This window comes from Panthera tigris, chromosome B1, assembly GCF_018350195.1.
Source record: "Panthera tigris isolate Pti1 chromosome B1, P.tigris_Pti1_mat1.1, whole genome shotgun sequence".
Lineage (NCBI taxonomy): Eukaryota > Metazoa > Chordata > Mammalia > Carnivora > Felidae > Panthera > Panthera tigris.
The window spans coordinates 118,608,234-118,625,054 of NC_056663.1; the positions used below are offsets into that span (position 1 = coordinate 118,608,234).

Here is a 16,821-nt window from a genome sequence, read left to right on the forward strand (position 1 = left end):
TGAAATCCTCTGATAATCTTCCAGGAGCTTCCTTCTACATGATGAGTCACTTTTCTCTTACTGCAACTTCTTAATTGGTTTGTGGAGTTCCATTAAGGCTTTTGGACTGTATGTTGTTAAATTGATGCCTCTGTGAGGGAACAAGGTTCTGGGGCTTCCCAATCTACTATCTTATTGTTGTCACCCTGCATTTCTATAATTTTTTAATAAAGAACATTTCTAAATGTATACATACACACACACACACACACACACACACGCCCCTTATTGAGCTAAATACACATAGCATAACAACTTTTTTGTGACTCAGGATCTTTTTTAAAACTTATTACTCTAAACTGCAGATATGAGTACATAAAATATATTAGAAACTCAATTGACTCCTGACTCGAATATTCCTAGGATTGATCCTGTAATAAATCTTCTGTTGTTGTTAAACTTTTCTTTACATTTTTAAGTCATTTGTTTCTTTGTCATAATAGTATATTGGAGAAGAAACACGTGCTAGGTGCCAGAGGTGTTCCTTTGTCCATTTCTGTCCATTCTTCCACTTCACTTGGTCTTTCAGATTGTATGTGTAGGTGAGCCACATTATGGCTTATTACTTCTTTGTTTTCTGGCCTATATTTTCAATGAACATTTCTGAATTGTGTGTATTTATTAAATTATTTGACAATATATAATTTATCAAACAAATCATATATTTTCAAGTATGTGAATATTAAAGGTCCATTTTTGTATATTTGTTCTGGAAAGTATGTGCCTTTCTTTATGAAACCACCTAGATTTGATCCTCTGATATGTGAAGTATGTGAAAATATTTCTCTATGAAATGTTTCCTTTATTGTGTGTCCTTACAGGCAGTGTACTTAAAAATATCCTCGCCTCTTTCCGGGACATACTTATTGGTGCGCTGGCAGGAGCTATTTTGGGAATTTTTGTTCGATATTTTCCAAGTGAAGATCAGGTAAATAAAAAGTTTATTTTTTAGAAGTATACTATTAGATATTTCTTTTAAAATTTTGAACTTTTGGAAGAGCCATAAACAGTTAAATGTAACATTTAATTCTCCTTCCCCCAAAATAGCCTCCAATGCCTACGCTCTGCTTAAAATGGAGCACAGCTGTGATTGATACAAGTCAATGGTCTTGACTAGAGTCTCTGCTTCCTAATTTGGCAAATAAGAATATCAGAAAAGTGTACTTAACCCAGAGTACCTTTTCAATTCCACCACCCCTTTATTCATTGAATTGCCTGTTGACCCCTGACAATTTTCCCTAATGATTTTCCCCTCCAATTTTCCATTGAACATTTTTGGGAAAATAGATTGCCATTTATCTCTGCATGTTTTCTAACTTAAATTCACTCCCACTTCCTTTGGCTAAGGCAACTCTATTAAACTCAACCCTTCCTCTGCCAAAGGATATGCCATTACTCTTGTATTTCTGTAACTTCCATCTTAATTTCCCCTTAACAATTGTCTTAGCTAAAGAGATATTAAAATATATAGAACTACATAAGGGTCTCTTTCCTTTCTTCTTCACTTACAGCTAAAGTATTATAGCCATTTTACTGACATTAGTATCAGAGATGTGGCAGAGGATAAAATGTAATAATTACAAATTTTTTCACTTGGTACCAAATCTGCTAAAATATTTGGTGGTGAAGAATGTAAAAATTTTAGACATTATTTAATATAACATATAGAGACATGATATCAAAAGATAAATAATCAATGATAGAAGATGTAAATATTGTATTATGTATTAAATGTAAATTAATTTCTAAATATCTAATTCTAGGCAAAACTTTCACTGAAGAGAGCATTCCTTATTTTGAGTATGTGTGTTTCCGCTGTCTTGGGCAGCCATCATATTGGTTTACATGCAGCTGGAGGATTATTCACACTAGCGTTGTCTTTTGTTGCTGGGGTAAATTGGTCCACGGAAAAGGTGAATATTTTTAACACATTTTTTAAGATAAATTAACTGGTTTTTTTTTTATATCATAATAGACATTTAGGAAATCTCTTTGTTCTAGTTGGAAGATGTTCCAGAAGTTTGTGTCTTCAAGAAAGTGTATAAATCAATCAAGGAAATAAAATATTTAGGAAAGGGACCTGGAAATACAGTAAAATGAAATCATAAGTTGAGCTATCACATCAGGCTGCTTTCTTTTACCCAAGTTTTATGCGATATGATTATATAACTTTTATTTATTTAATTTATTTTCTTTAACTAAATTTAAATTATTTAAATTACTTAATTTAGTGTTATTTTATTTATGTATATAATTATTTTATTTTATTATTTATTCATTAAAATTTTAGTTATACAGTTAATACAGGAAAAATGCTTATAAAAGATTAAAACAATACAAAAGGCCCACACATATAATAAAATATAAGACTCCTTTTCCCCTACCACTCCCAAATATCATACCCCTCTTCCCAGATTTAATCATTTCCTTTAATCTGTTCTCTATTTGTACATTTAGATCATTTCCATTTTGTTATTATAAACAGTGCTGCCATGAACAATCCTGTTCATGTGTCCTTTTGCAAATACGCAAGCACTTCTATAAAAATAGATTCCTAGAAACATAATTGCAGAATTTAGAAATGGAATATTTCTATTTTGATGGGTAGTGCAAAATATTCCTTCAAAGAATTTAAACAATCTGATGGGTAAGAAATGATACAACATTCTTATTCTTTGTTTACATTTCTCTCATTAGTAGTGCAGTAAACTTCTCTTTATATATTCTTTTTTAACTACCTATTCATCTTCTTTGACCATTTTTAATTGATTTATTTGCCTTTTGTTCCTAATTTATAGTTTCTTTATATCTTAATGCCGCTAATCCTTTGTTACGCATATATTGCATATAATTTTTGCTTATTTTCAACTTTGTTATGTCTTTTGTATAGTCAAACCTGTCCATTTTTCTTTTTTGTTTTGGATGCTATATCTTGTTTAAGAAGGATATCTTCAGCCAAGATTATAAGATTGTATACACAATATCTTCCATATTATCATCTAATATTTTGTTAGTTTTTATTTGTTTTATTTTTGCATTTGGCTCTTTAATTCATCTGAAATTTATTTTTTTAAATGCTGTTAAGGATATATGTGTGTGTGTTTATAAATATGTATACATATACATATACTATGTATCTACGGACACATATATATGCACACAAACTGGACAGGCATTTTTTGCTAAATTATGTACTGACTGATCCATTAATTATTCAATAATTTTTAAGTGCCTCTTTTACCATGAGCTAAACTCTCACGTTATATACACACACACATACAAGTTCATTTCTGGAATCTATTCAATCCTATTTATCTAGTTCTCTGCCAGTACCACTCTATTTTAAATCACTATAGTTTTATGTCTCAAAATCTAATATGGAAGATTCCCTCTCATTGTACTTATTTTTAAAGTATTTCTTTTTTTTTAATTTTTAAAAAATTTTTTATTTTTTAAAATTAACATCCAAATTAGTTAGGATATAATGCAACAATGATTTCAGGAGTAGATTCCTTAGTGCCCCTTACCCATTTAACCCATCCCCCCCTGCCACAACCCCTACAGTAACCCTCAGTTTGTTCTAAATATTTATGAGTTTCTTCTGTTTTGTCCCCCTCCCTGTTTTTATATTATTTTTGTTTCCCTTCCCTATGTTCATCTGCTTTGTCTCTTAAAGTCCTCATGTGAGTGAAGTCATCTGATTTTTGTCTTTCTCTGACTAATTTCTTTTTAAATTTTTTTTTTCAACGTTTTTTATTTTATTTTTGGGACAGAGAGAGACAGCATGAACGGGGGAGGGGCAGAGAGAGAGGGAGACACAGAATCGGAAACAGGCTCCAGGCTCCGAGCCATCAGCCCAGAGCCTGATGCGGGGCTCGAACTCATGGACCGCGAGATTGTGACCTGGCTGAAGTCGGATGCTTAACCGACTGCGCCACCCAGGCGCCCCATCTGACTAATTTCACTTAGCATAATACCCTCCAGTTCCATCCACGTAGTTGCAAATGGCAAGATTTCCTTCTTTTTGATTGCTGAGTAATACTCCATTGTATATATATATACCATATCTTCTTTATCCATTCTTCCATCAATGGACATTGGGCTCTTTCCATACTTTGGCTATTGTTGATAGTGCTGCTATAAACATGGGGGTGCATGTGTCCCTTCGAAACAGCACACCTGTATCCCTTGGATAAATGACTAGTAGTGCAATTGCTGGGTCATAGGGTAGTTCTATTTTTAGTTTTTTGAGGAACCTCCATACTGTTTTCCAGAGTGGCTGCACCAGCTTGCATTGCCACCAACAATGCAAAAGAGATCCTCTTTCTCCACATCCTCGCCAACATCTGTTGTTGCCTGAGTTATTAATGTTAGCCATTCTGACAGGTGTGAGGTGGTATCTCATTGTGGTTTTGATTTGTAGTTCCCGGGTGATGAGTGATGTGGAGCATTTTTTTCATGTGTCGATTGGCCATCTGGATGTCTTCTTTGGAGAAGTGTCTATTCATGTCTTTGGCCCATTTCTTCACTGGATTGTTTGTTTTTTAGGTGTTGAGTTTGATAAGTTCTTTATAGATTTTGGATACTAACCATTTATCTGATATGTCATTTGCAAATACCTTCTCCCATTCTGTCGGTTGCCTTTTAGTTTTGCTGATTATTTCCTTTGCTGTGCAGAAGCTTTTTATTTTGATGAGGTCCCAGTAGTTCATTTTTGCTTTTGTTTCCCTTGCCTCCAGAGACGTGTTGAGTAAGAAGTTGATGGGGCCAAGATCAAAGAGGTTTTTGCCTGCTTTCTTCTTGAGGATTTTGATGGCTTCCTGTCTTACATTTAGGTCTTTTGTGCATTTTGAGTTTATTTTTGTTTATGGTATAAGAAAGTGGTTCAAATTCATTCTTCTGCATGTCACTGTCCAGTTTTCCCAGCACCACTTGCTGAAGAGACTGTCTTTATTCCATTGGATATTCTTTCCTGCTTTGTCAAAGATTAGTTGGCCATACGTTTGAGGGTCCATTTCTGGTTTCTCTATTCTGTTCCATTGATCTGTGTCTGTTCTTGTCCCAGTACCATACTGTCTTGATGATTACAGCTTTGTAGTATAGCTTGAAGTCTGGGATTGTGATGCCTCCTACTTTGGTTTTCTTTTTTAAGATTGCTTTGGCTATTCGGGGTCTTTTCTGGTTCCATACAAATTTTAGGATTATTTGTTCTAGCTCTTTAAAGAATGCTGGTGTTATTTTGATAGAGATTGCATTGAATATGTAGATTGATTTGGGTAGTATTGGGATTTTAATAATATTTTTTTTTCTTATCCAGGAGCATGGAAATTTTTTCCATTTTTTGTGTCTTCTTCAATTTCTTTCACAAGCTTTCTATAGTTTTCAGCGTATAGATTTTTCACCTCTTTGGTCAGATTTATTCCTAGGCATTTTATGGTTTTTGGTGCAACTGTAAATGGGATTAAAGTATTTCTTGACTGCTCTTACACAAATTCTTTCTTAGATAAACTTTAGAATCAGCTTGAGAAGTTCCTGACCCCAAAATTATATTAACATTTTGTTTAGTATTGCAATAGTATCATAACTGTAAAATAAATTAAATGGTTAATAATAAGTTACAATTAAATAAATAAAAAGAAAATTACTAAAATTCTTTTTTATGTAATAAAAGAAATCAAACAGTAAAGAATATGTTACATTAAAAGTAACAACTAGGATAATGTGCCACCAAGAAGAAAGAGTAAAATTGTTTTTCTTTTTTTCCTTTTTTAAACTTTACTTTTATAAATCAGAAAGCCCAGTCATAAGGGGAATAGTTAGGAATATAGTTTATACCCAATACAAAGGATATGAAGGTTTTATGTGTCTTTAAAAAAAGATAAGCCCAGACTGAAACTAAAATCTCTTCATCCAGATTCCTTGAAACGAGCCAGGGTACCATTGCATCAGTAGGGGACTTTGTTGTAACCACATAACTGGAGAAGTAGCCCTGGGAAGGGTTCATTCTCAGAAAGGAAAGACAGGCAGGCAACCAAATAAGAGTCTGTATTATATGGGTTTGGTTTTGTTTTCAGGAAAAAATAACTTTGAAGTTTTCAACATGTGTCCTTTGGAAGCAGGCCTGACAGATTACTGACATTTTTTGCCTAGTAGCTTAGAACATATCAAGATTCACTTTCATGGGCTTGGGTCCCAAGATAATTGTTAGTGGAGGCCTTATAAACTCCCTTTTGAGAGCTGAAATGTTTGCATAATCTTGAGTACGTTCTTACCAGGCATGAGGTAGTGCTAGTTCTGTATTTGTTCAGTTACCTTACAAACAAAAGCTAGGGTTCTTACTGAAACATCAGAACATGTCTGGAACTCCAAAACCTTATTTGTTTCATGACAAGATTACCGAATATTTTTATTGAGTAACTTTGTAGATTTTTTTTCCAGTTTCAAGGAACATTTATTTCTATTTTACTTCTTTTTTTAAAGTTTTTATTTTAATTCCAGTTAGTTAGCATACAGTTGTTATATTAGTTTCAGGTTGTACAATATATTGTTTCAACAACTCCATATATCACTCAGTGTTCATCACAAGTATACTCCTTAATCCCCATTACCTATTTCACCCACCCCCCACTCCCCTCCCCTCTGATAACCATCACTTTGTTCTCTATAATTCAGAGTCTGTTTCTTTGTCTCTCTCTCTCTCTCTCTCTTTCTTTTTTCTCTTTGCTCATTTGCTTTGTTTCTTAAATTCCCCACGAGTGAAATTATACAGTATTTGTCCTTCTCTGACTTATTTCACTTAGCATTATGCTCTCTAGCTTCATCCATGTCATTGCAAATGGCAAGATTTCATTCTTTTTTATGGCTGAATACTATTCCAGTGTGTGTGTGTGTGTGTGTGTGTGCGTGTGTGTGTGTGTGTATACATACCACATCTTCTTTATCCATTCATCAATTGATGGGACACTTGGTCTGCTTCCATAACTTGACTATTGTAAATAATGTTGCTATCAGCTTTGTAGATTTTTTAACCAAATTCTACTTAAGTGTTTGACTAAAACAATTCACCTACTCAATTTTTATTAAACTTTAACATTTCATCTACAAATAAGATATCTTAAGTTCAATAAATATTGACTTTAATTTCTAAAATGTAATCATTTTCATGTGTTACAATAACTAAAAATATATTGTTCTTTTCTACAGATTAGAGTCCAAAGAGTTATTAAAACTGTATGGTGTATTTTTCAACCCCTTCTTTTTGGCTTGGTTGGATCAGAAGTATCTGTTACATCTCTTAAATCAAATGCTATTGGTAAGAATAATTAGAGGCACAAAAAATATAAGATTTGAAAATATTTAAGAAAATTATGAATGATTTTTATTTTGTTTACAATATGTCTTTGGATGCTACGAGAACCTTCTTCAGAAACTCATACTGACACAGTTAATAACATATATTTGCTCTTATGTTACCCCGTGTGCTCTTTGCTACCAAAGACAGCCCTGAATATCTTTTCCTGAGTGACCTGAGGAAATGCAGGCTGGAATTCATTTCTGACAAAAAATATTACATACTATCAGCACCTTTTGAATACTTTATTTTGTAGTGAAAGTTCAAAGTCTATTAACTCAGAATTAAATAAATGTAGTCTATCTTATCTTTCATGGTACCTCTAAAGTGCAAGATCATCTCTTGCACTTTACATAGAAGCTTCAATCATATTTTTATTTTTTATGATTATTATTTTAACTTAAGAAAATGAAGACATAAAGAGGCAATAGTCTTAAAATGCTTTCAGTACTTCTGCAAATCACATCTCTAGGTATAAAGAACCACTTCTTCCCAAATATATTATTATTTATGTTTGTTTTTATTTGTTGTAGGCATTTGTGTTATTACCATGAGTTTGGCATTATTGGTTCGAATTTCTTGTACTTTTTTATTGATGTGTTTTGCTGGTTTTAGTTTTAAGGAGAAAATATTTATTGCTTTATCGTGGATCCCCAAAGCTACAGTCCAGGTAAGAACATATTGAGGCATTTTAATAATTTTTAATGTTTATGACTTTTTAATCCTAAATGAATAATGTTACTTTAATCACAAAATGTGGGCTACTAGCCTTACTTTTAAAAAGCTTCATTGATCACAACTACTTGTTGAAAATGATGTAATATTTTAAAATCTGTTTTAAAAGCAATTCTTCTGAAGTTAAAAAGTGTACTTTTAATGACAAATACTTCCTAAACTTCTGAAACATTTTTTCCCTATGTTCCCAAAATATAAACTAAGAATATATCTGAATACTGGAATGTTTACATTTTGCTGAATATTGTAGAGCTAACTGTTACAACTTTAAAGTAGAAACACATTCTTTTAAAAATATATCTTTCCTACCCCTGCCACCCACTCCACCATACATGAACGCACATATATTATTTTTAATTATGCATTTAATTTGTATGGTTTTAATTAATGACTAAATCTCCCCACCAGACTATCTGGGAAAGACAAGGAATAGTGTCTGGTTTCCATTATATTTTCCCCAGCCCTTAACACAGTGCCTGGCATGCAGGAGGTATACAGTAAGCATTACTTATCTACAAGAATGAATGATGAGTGAGTGAATGAATGAAGGAGTGAATGAATGAATGAAAAGGGAGACCTTGTAGTTTTGCCCTCTGATTTAATGATATTCTGTTCCTACTCAAAGGTGTTGCTACTTATTGTTAGACTTTTTAACGTGACAGCATAATGTCTTGATTTCCAGAGATTCTTTCTTCCATTGTTACTCCACCACAGAAGGTTGTGAATTTTCATACGACAAAATTTTCTGTGTCATGATTAAAAAAGCAGGTCCATGGGGCAAGACTGGCTGTTTTGAATACCATGTTACTTGCCTATAACATTAGGCAACTTACTTCCTAATCTCTCAGTGCCCACTTTGTAGATTCCACACCTCTTGTCAGTTTTACAATATACACTGCCTCCCAAGTAGGAAGAACAAGAAGACAAGCAACAAAATCCTAGAGAACCATAAGAAACTTTAGTATTTTGTGTTGTCTTGTTACAGCCAAGAAACTAATCATCCATGATAAAAGCAAATAAGCAAAACCCTGGTTTGTTTAAAACTCCTGAGGTTCTGCGAGTAATGTGAGCACTCAAAAAAGATAGTTAAATGGGAAAGCTGAGATAATAAGAATACGAAACCAGCCCCCAAATGTCTGCACGCTGATTTGTCACTATTTCACTTTTCGTCCAGATATATTTACTAGGGAGAACATAAAATTGATGAGTAATTCATGAAAATTCCTCAGCACTTTAAGGCTCATCTCTTTTCTGATAGCCTACCACTAGGTTTCGTTTGTTTTAACAGAAGCATTAACTTTTATCATATAATAACTATTTTAACATTTTTCTTTATGCCTCATCTTTTTACCCTCTAAATGCAGGCTGTATTAGGTCCCCTGGCTCTAGAAACAGCAAGCATCAGCGCACCCCACTTGGAACCATATTCAAGGGATGTGATGACAATAGCATTTTTAGCCATCTTGATCACAGCTCCAAATGGAGCTCTAATTATTGGCATACTGGGTCCCAAAGTACTTGCACGCCATGATCCAAGCAAAATCAATGTGAAATTGACAAAATTAGATCTTCATTAAAAAGTTTATTTGCCATCACCTGCCTGCTTCTTTTAATAAATTATCTTACATGAGAGGAAAGTTAAAACATACAAGTGTGTGGAGATTGTACATAGAACCAAGGATTTAATAAATGTGTAATTTCATTACAGAGCTTTCCTATGATTTTTTATTCCAAGATTAATTTAATAAAAGCAATGTAAATAGAATGACCTCTTAGTATTTATGTATTTCAAGAACAAAATAAATCTGTAAATACTCTAGGAAAATTTAAAGCAATCCATCAGGCTGAATCTGCTGTTATATTACAAACTAAATACAATACAAAATTAAATGAACCTAATGACAGAAAGGTAAGAATCTAAGCTTCCAAACAGAAGGAGAACTTATCATCAGTTTAGTAATTCATTCACTAAAAAGATCACCAGAAAAGGAAAATACCAGGAATAAATCTACCAACTTTAAGTGGGTCAACAATACGTATTCTATATTCTGTTTTTAGTGACTATCTGAATAAGTGATATATTAAGTAAAAAAAAAAAAATTAAATTTATATTACTTCTGCAGTATCCTTAAAATGACAAGTTTAATAGTTTTTTTTTAATCTTTTTTCTTTTTTTAAGTTTGTTTATTTTGAGGGCGTGCAGAGAGAGAAGAGAGAGAATCTCAAGCAGCCTCTTCACTGTCAGGGCAGAGCTCCATGCAACCCACAAACTGTGAGATCCTGACCTGAGCCGAAATCAAGAGTCAGGCACTTAACTAACTGAGCCACCCAAGCACCCTGCAAGTTTAATTGGTTTTAAATTTTTGTAATGTTTTTGTTTATTTTTGAAGGAGAAAGAGAGACAGAGCATGAGTGGGGGAGGAGCAGAGAGAGAGAAAGACACAGAATTCCAAGCAGGCTCCAGGCTCCAAGCTATCAGCACAGAGCCCGACGCGGGGCTCAAGCCACAAACTGTGAGATCATGACCTGAGCGGGAGTCGGACGCCTAACCGACTGAGCCACCCAGGCACCTCTTAATAGTTTTTAAATGAAATATTGTAGTATTTATTTACAGGTATAAAATTAAATCACAAATGGAGATAAACCATGATTTTTCAACTAGAATAAAATAAGGATTAAAGTCAGCCTACAGAAATGAAAGACTGATAGACTTGTCCATGTGAGATTTTCTTTTCCTTAGTGATACAGAATCTCCTTTCAATTCTGGCTGATGAAGTCAGCTATGCTTATATAGAACCCATCACAAGCAAAATGCAGTTTCAGTTTATTTCAAGATTCTTTATTTTAAAGTTGGAAGGGTCATGTAAAATCTTCTCAAATAGCCTTAGTGGAGCCTTCTTAGAAATCATTCAGACTTCTTTGGCAAAAACCAAATGCAGGAACTAGTCATTACTTGGTTTCTCTCTTCCCTCTTCTATGTAAGTAAGGTATTAAAATAGCACAGAATGTGAAATTTACACATAAATTTGCAAAGTGAAGCAACTATAAGGCAACCAAAACTATGCATTTATTCCTATTAAGACTGGGACCTTTGGGGTGCGGAAAGGAAGAGGAATATGCAACTCTTGATCTCAGGGACATGAGGTACAGCCCAATGTGAAGCATAGCAATTGCTTAAAAAAAAAAACAAAACTGGGACCTTTCACAAAATGGAACACTAAAACTGTCAAAATTTCAAACACACCTAGATAACTCTGGGAGGAGATAAAATAACTACTGTTCTAGTAGCATTTTCTTGTACATTTTTACAACTCAGCATAGACTTTGTGCCTCATTTTCAACTAAATTCCAATACTAAAATTCTAAAAATTTAAAATTCTAAACTTCTGCAATGTTATCACTAATGTTTAAATCATAAGGACATACCATTTTACCAGTAAGTAAATGAAAATATATTTATATTCACAAGATAGTATTTTACATTTATAAGATAATTAGATTTTAAAATAGGAAGTTGATCTTAATAAAAGATAAAGGTACAATAAATCATTTTCAGAATGAGGAACTATGGGGTTTTTTTAATTAAGAAAACTATCATTTTTGTGATTTACAGATTTTTTTTTCTTAAGTATTAAATTTAATATTTATATGTCCATTAGACCAAAACATTCTACATTTTAAGGTAGTATTGCAGGCATTCAGACTTAATTTGAATTTAAAGGTTTCTGTGTGTAAAAACTAACTTCATTAATGTCATTTTAAAATTACAACTGGGAGCACCTGGGTGATTCAGTTGGTTGAGCAACCAACTCTTGATTTCGGCTCAGGTCATGATCCCAGGGTCAAGAGATCAAGCCCCACATCAGGCTCCATACTGAGAGTGCAGCCTGCTTAAAATTCTCTCTCTTCCAAGGGGCACCTGGGTGGCTCAGTCAGTTAAGCGTCTGACTTTGGTTCAGGTCCTGATGTCACAGTTCGTGGGTTTGAGGCCCATGTCAGGCTCTGTGCTGACAGCTTGGAGCCTGGAGCCTGCTTTTGATTCTGTGTCTCCCTCTCTCTCTGCCCCTCTGCTCATACTCTGTCTCTCTCTGTCTCTCAAAAATAAACAAATGTAAAAAAAATAAAAATAGAAGATTCTCTCTCCTCCTCTTCCCTCTCCTGGCACATGCTCTCTCACTCTCTCTCAAATAAAAAAATAAAATTACAACCAGTTAACCATGTGTACAATATCCTAGTGTTTATAGTATTTAAACAAGTAAATACAAGAATATTGTTCCTTATAAACTTATCAAGTATGTCCTTGTTTACTTATTAATATTTTTTACTGTTTTAAGAAATTTTTATTAAAGGAAGAGTTTTGTAATCCAAAGTACATTTCCTTGTTCAGATATTATTTCTCTTATTTAAAACTGAAATGACATTCTGAGCTATTCCAAAGTAAAGAATTATAAAATTAAAGAAATGCTTTAAATTTTTGTACTTTGCTGAAAACCGTTTTTCCCAGGATCTATAAAACACCAGTTTTTATATTGCGTGTGTCTGTGTGTGTGTGTGTGTTTGAATCAGGAAGTAATCCAGAACCAGCATTATGTTTGCTACACCTGGCATTTGATCAGTACATAAGGCTCATAGTTTCTTTTCCTCTTTTGCATTTATTTTACATTTAGCAGTTTTTTCCCCATGATAGTTAAGCTTTTTGGTGCTTAGATAATTTTCTTTGGTGAAACATGAGTTTCTCTTCATGGTCCCTGATCAATTTTAAAGAGTTGGGACTACAATGACATTGTTAATTGCTTCCTGGGCAGCCTTTTTAGCTTGGTAGGCTTGTGGTACACCAACACTTTACCAACCTTAGAACAGAGAGACTCTGGAGATTCAAGGCTATGAAGAAGAGGTTCTGAATTATCAGTCTCCAACAACACATCAGTGATTTTTATCAGCAACAGTAGGGTGCATGGCTTGAATAAAAGGAATCAGCCATTCATCCCAATTTGCTTTTGCACTTGAGGTGGTGCAGATGCCAACATGGAAGTAGTCAAAGGCTCCTGACCTTGTACGTTAACAGCAGGCTGCTACATGGTAACTTGTGGCTTTACATTAAGATGTTGAGGATAGCAAACTCCCCAGCATATTTGTACTGTGGAAGAGTACTGACAGTAGGAATAGCTAGAGCAGCAGCTGCTGAGGTTGTTGGGCCCACTGTCTGTGCTGTTACCAACACACCATTGACATGACTTGGGGAACCTATAAAGGAGCTAGGCTCAGTATTAAATGGTAGTCTAGGAACAGCTGGGCAGATAGCACCAGGCATATTTTGGAATGGATGAGGTCTGGAACCCTGAGCAGTCCAGTGAGGACTTGGTCTTAGTTGAGCAATTTGGTGAAGAGGATGGTATGCAGCATGGTTCTGAGTCTACAGGGTAGCTGCCGTGAAGTGACCTGAAGGAGGTGGATCCAGGTACTGTAGTTGTTTGCAGCTGGTGATGAAGTACAATACTAGCTGTTGTATTGTCACCAGAGCCAGAAGCCTCCTGTGTTCTTTTTATGTCAAGTTAGGATTTTTTTTAATTTGTTTTTCGATTCTCAAATTGTCCCAAATATGGCCCTTGGGTACCCTTCACGATCGTTTCTGTACTCTCTGGATATGATGCCATAGTGTTTGAATGCTTTCTTCCTTGCAGGACTAACAAGCTGTCCCAGATTAATATGCATTTTTCCTACTCCAGACCTGGAAGCAGCTATTCTCCACAAGACACTGGTATCCTTCCATGAAAATGGGCATATTAAAACCAAAATCTGAAGGGTTAGGAATGCTAACTATAACTTAGGAGTATCACTGCTTCTAGACCTTTTCAGTAAGCATTGCTAAAAAATACAAGTTTTAGAAATCAGGAAGTACATGTTTTAAAGTAAAAACAGTGTTGTTTTTACTATTATTGGTGATTTTAGAATACAATTCATAGCATAGATTATATGTAGTCAAAATTGCTTCAGTGCTGATTAATGAGGAGAAAAAGTAAATGTTATATAAAACAATGTAATTATAGGACGTAAGTTATATAAGATAACTAAATATTTGAAATAAAGTTTCCTAAGTTATCACAGTTTTTGAATCATTTAAAAAATAAAACTATAAAAAACATGAGATCAGTTCCTATTTCTAAATCAAATATAACTATTATAGGGATTTTACCTAACTTCTGTCTTCTTTCACTTACACTTAATATCTTGGTTCCTAATATTATTAACATATTATTTATTTTTAATATTTAGCATAGTATTTATTAGCTTTATTTTCCAATATTCAAAAATTTCAAGAGAGCAATACCAATATTATTACTTACAAGAAACTACTGAATTAAGTTTAAGATTTTTTTTAATGTTTATTTATTTTTGAGAGAGAAAAAGAGAGTGAGAAAGAGAATCCCAAGTAGGCTCCGTACTCTCAGCGCAGAGCCCAATGTGGTGCTCAAACTCATGAACTGTGAAGTCATGACCTGAGCCAAAATCAAGAGTTGGAGGCTTAACTGAGTCCCTAAGATTTTTTTTTTAATATCCATGTATATATTTTGAGAGAGAGAACGCAAGAGGGGCAAGGGCAGAGAGAGGGGGAGAGAGAATCCCAAGCAGTCTCCACACTTGGCTCATGAACCGTGAGATCATGACCTGAGCCCAAATCAAGAGTTGGAGGCTTAACTGAGTCCCTAAGATTTTTTTTTAATATCCGTATATATATTTTGAGAGAGAGAATGCAAGAGGGGCAAGGGCAGAGAGAGGGGGAGAGAGAATCCCAAGCAGTCTCCACACTTGGCTCATGAACCATGAGATCATGACCTGAGCCCAAATCAAGAGCCAATTGCCCAACTGACTGAGCCACCCATGTGCCCCTAAGTTTAAGATATTTTGCAGTTCTTTTGTCCTTAGACCATGTCTCACCAGAGACGTCCACTAAAAGTACTAAATTCTAAAGCGTCTTGAAATAATCCTTGAAATTATATATATAGTTATATAATATATATACTTTGATATACAGATTTATTTACTTCTATTTGCTTTTAGTTCCAAGATTTGCCTTTAAATAATATTTACATATAATTTCGGAATATATAAAACATTTATATAGTTTAAAAGTCAAGACCATATGAAAAGGTATTTTTGGAAACTCTTGCTTCTTTTCCTGTCCCTTAACAATTGAGCCCATTTTCTTTTTCTTTTATTTAATTTCTGGCTTCTCCTTTTTTAAAAAATATATTTTAGTAAATATAAGCAAATGGATATTTATTGTTGAAAATTATTCCTCTCCGATTACACAAATAGAGCATAATTTGTACACTTTTTTTGTCCAGTGTCAGTGCGTAGAAATTGTCCTTGTTCTTGTTAACCACTGAATAGTACCATATTATGCCCATGTCCCATTAGTTTGAGAATTCCTCTATTGACGAAAGTTCTTTCCAATCTTTTGATGTTATAAATAATCCCACAATGAACGAACACATGCGGTTATATTTTGTGTGTGATTATGTGTGTGTGTGTGCACGTGTGTGTGCTTGGGCAGAGTCTTTTCTAGGATCACACCAAGAGCATATATTTTCAAACCTCAGGATTATTCCAGTCTGATAAATGAGAGATAGAATTTCAGTGTAATTTTAAGTTTCTTTATGAATGAGTGGGCATCTTTTCCATTGATTTAAAGGCCATTTGCCTTCCTTTTTCTGCAAACTATCTGTTCATGTCCTTTGTCTATCAGATTTTTGGTATTTCTCTTTTCTATTTTAAAAAGATCTTTACATAGGAGAGACTAGCCAATTGTCTGTGATGTAAATTACAGATCTTTTCTCCAATTTTTCTTTTGATTTTGCTAGTGGTACTTCTTTCCTTAAGTAAAAGAGTTTTCTGTTCATATAGTTGAATATATGAATCTTTTTCTTTATGCTATTAGATACACAGTTAGAAAGGAATTCACTCATTTTTCCCTTACCACTTGTATAGTTTCATTTTTCACTGTTACTTCTCTGATGCATTTGGAATTTACTCTGTTACCTGGTGTGTGGTATGGATTGAATGTTATCTTTTGCCAAATGGTTTTCCAGTTATCTGACCCTGGATTAGTTTGTTAGAGCTGCCAAAACAAATTGCCACAAACTGAGTAGTTTTAAACAACAGAAACTTATTTTCTCATAGTTCTGAAGACTAGAAGTCCAAAATGAAGGTGTCAGCAGAGCCATGTTCCCTCCAAAGCCTCCCAGGGAGGATTTTTCCTGGCCTCTTCCAGCTGGTGGTAGTTCCTTGGCTTGTAAATGCATCACTCCAGTCTCTTACTCTGCCTTTAGATGGCATTTTCCTGATGTGTCTCTGCATCATCCTTCCTTTGTGCATGTCTGTTTCTGTGTCTAAATTTCCTATTCTTAGGGTGTCAGTCATATTGGATTAGGGGCTCAGCCTGCTCTAGTATGACCTCACCTTAACTAATTCCATCTGCAGTGACCCTATTTCCAAATAATTCTGAAGTACTAAGGTTCAAGACTTCAACATATCTTTTGGGGGAACACAACCCGTAATGAGTACCATTTATTAAAATAACTATCGTTTTCCTTCTGTGATTCAAGATGTCTTTATTGTACATTAAATTTCCATATATATTTGAGTCTATTTCTGGAGTTTTATCCTATTCCATTGATTTATCAATTCACCTTCTA

General features: G+C 34.1%; 1 protein-coding gene across 10 annotated transcripts in view; it reads left to right on the plus strand.

Moving 5' to 3' along the window:
- Positions 1-9,720, plus strand: part of SLC9B1 (solute carrier family 9 member B1) — a 72,333-nt gene extending 62,613 nt beyond the window's left edge. For 7 of the 10 annotated variants that reach the window (XM_042984108.1, XM_042984106.1, XM_007080981.2 and 4 more), the window contains 5 exons: positions 861-967; positions 1,803-1,952; positions 7,243-7,351; positions 7,924-8,060; positions 9,490-9,720. In XM_042984108.1, coding sequence (XP_042840042.1) covers positions 861-967; positions 1,803-1,952; positions 7,243-7,351; positions 7,924-8,060; positions 9,490-9,702 — 716 coding nt within the window. In that variant the 3' untranslated portion in view covers positions 9,703-9,720. The other 3 variants (XM_042984114.1, XM_042984115.1, XM_042984113.1) reach the window with 3 other exon arrangements.
- The last annotated feature ends 7,101 nt before the right edge of the window (positions 9,721-16,821 follow it).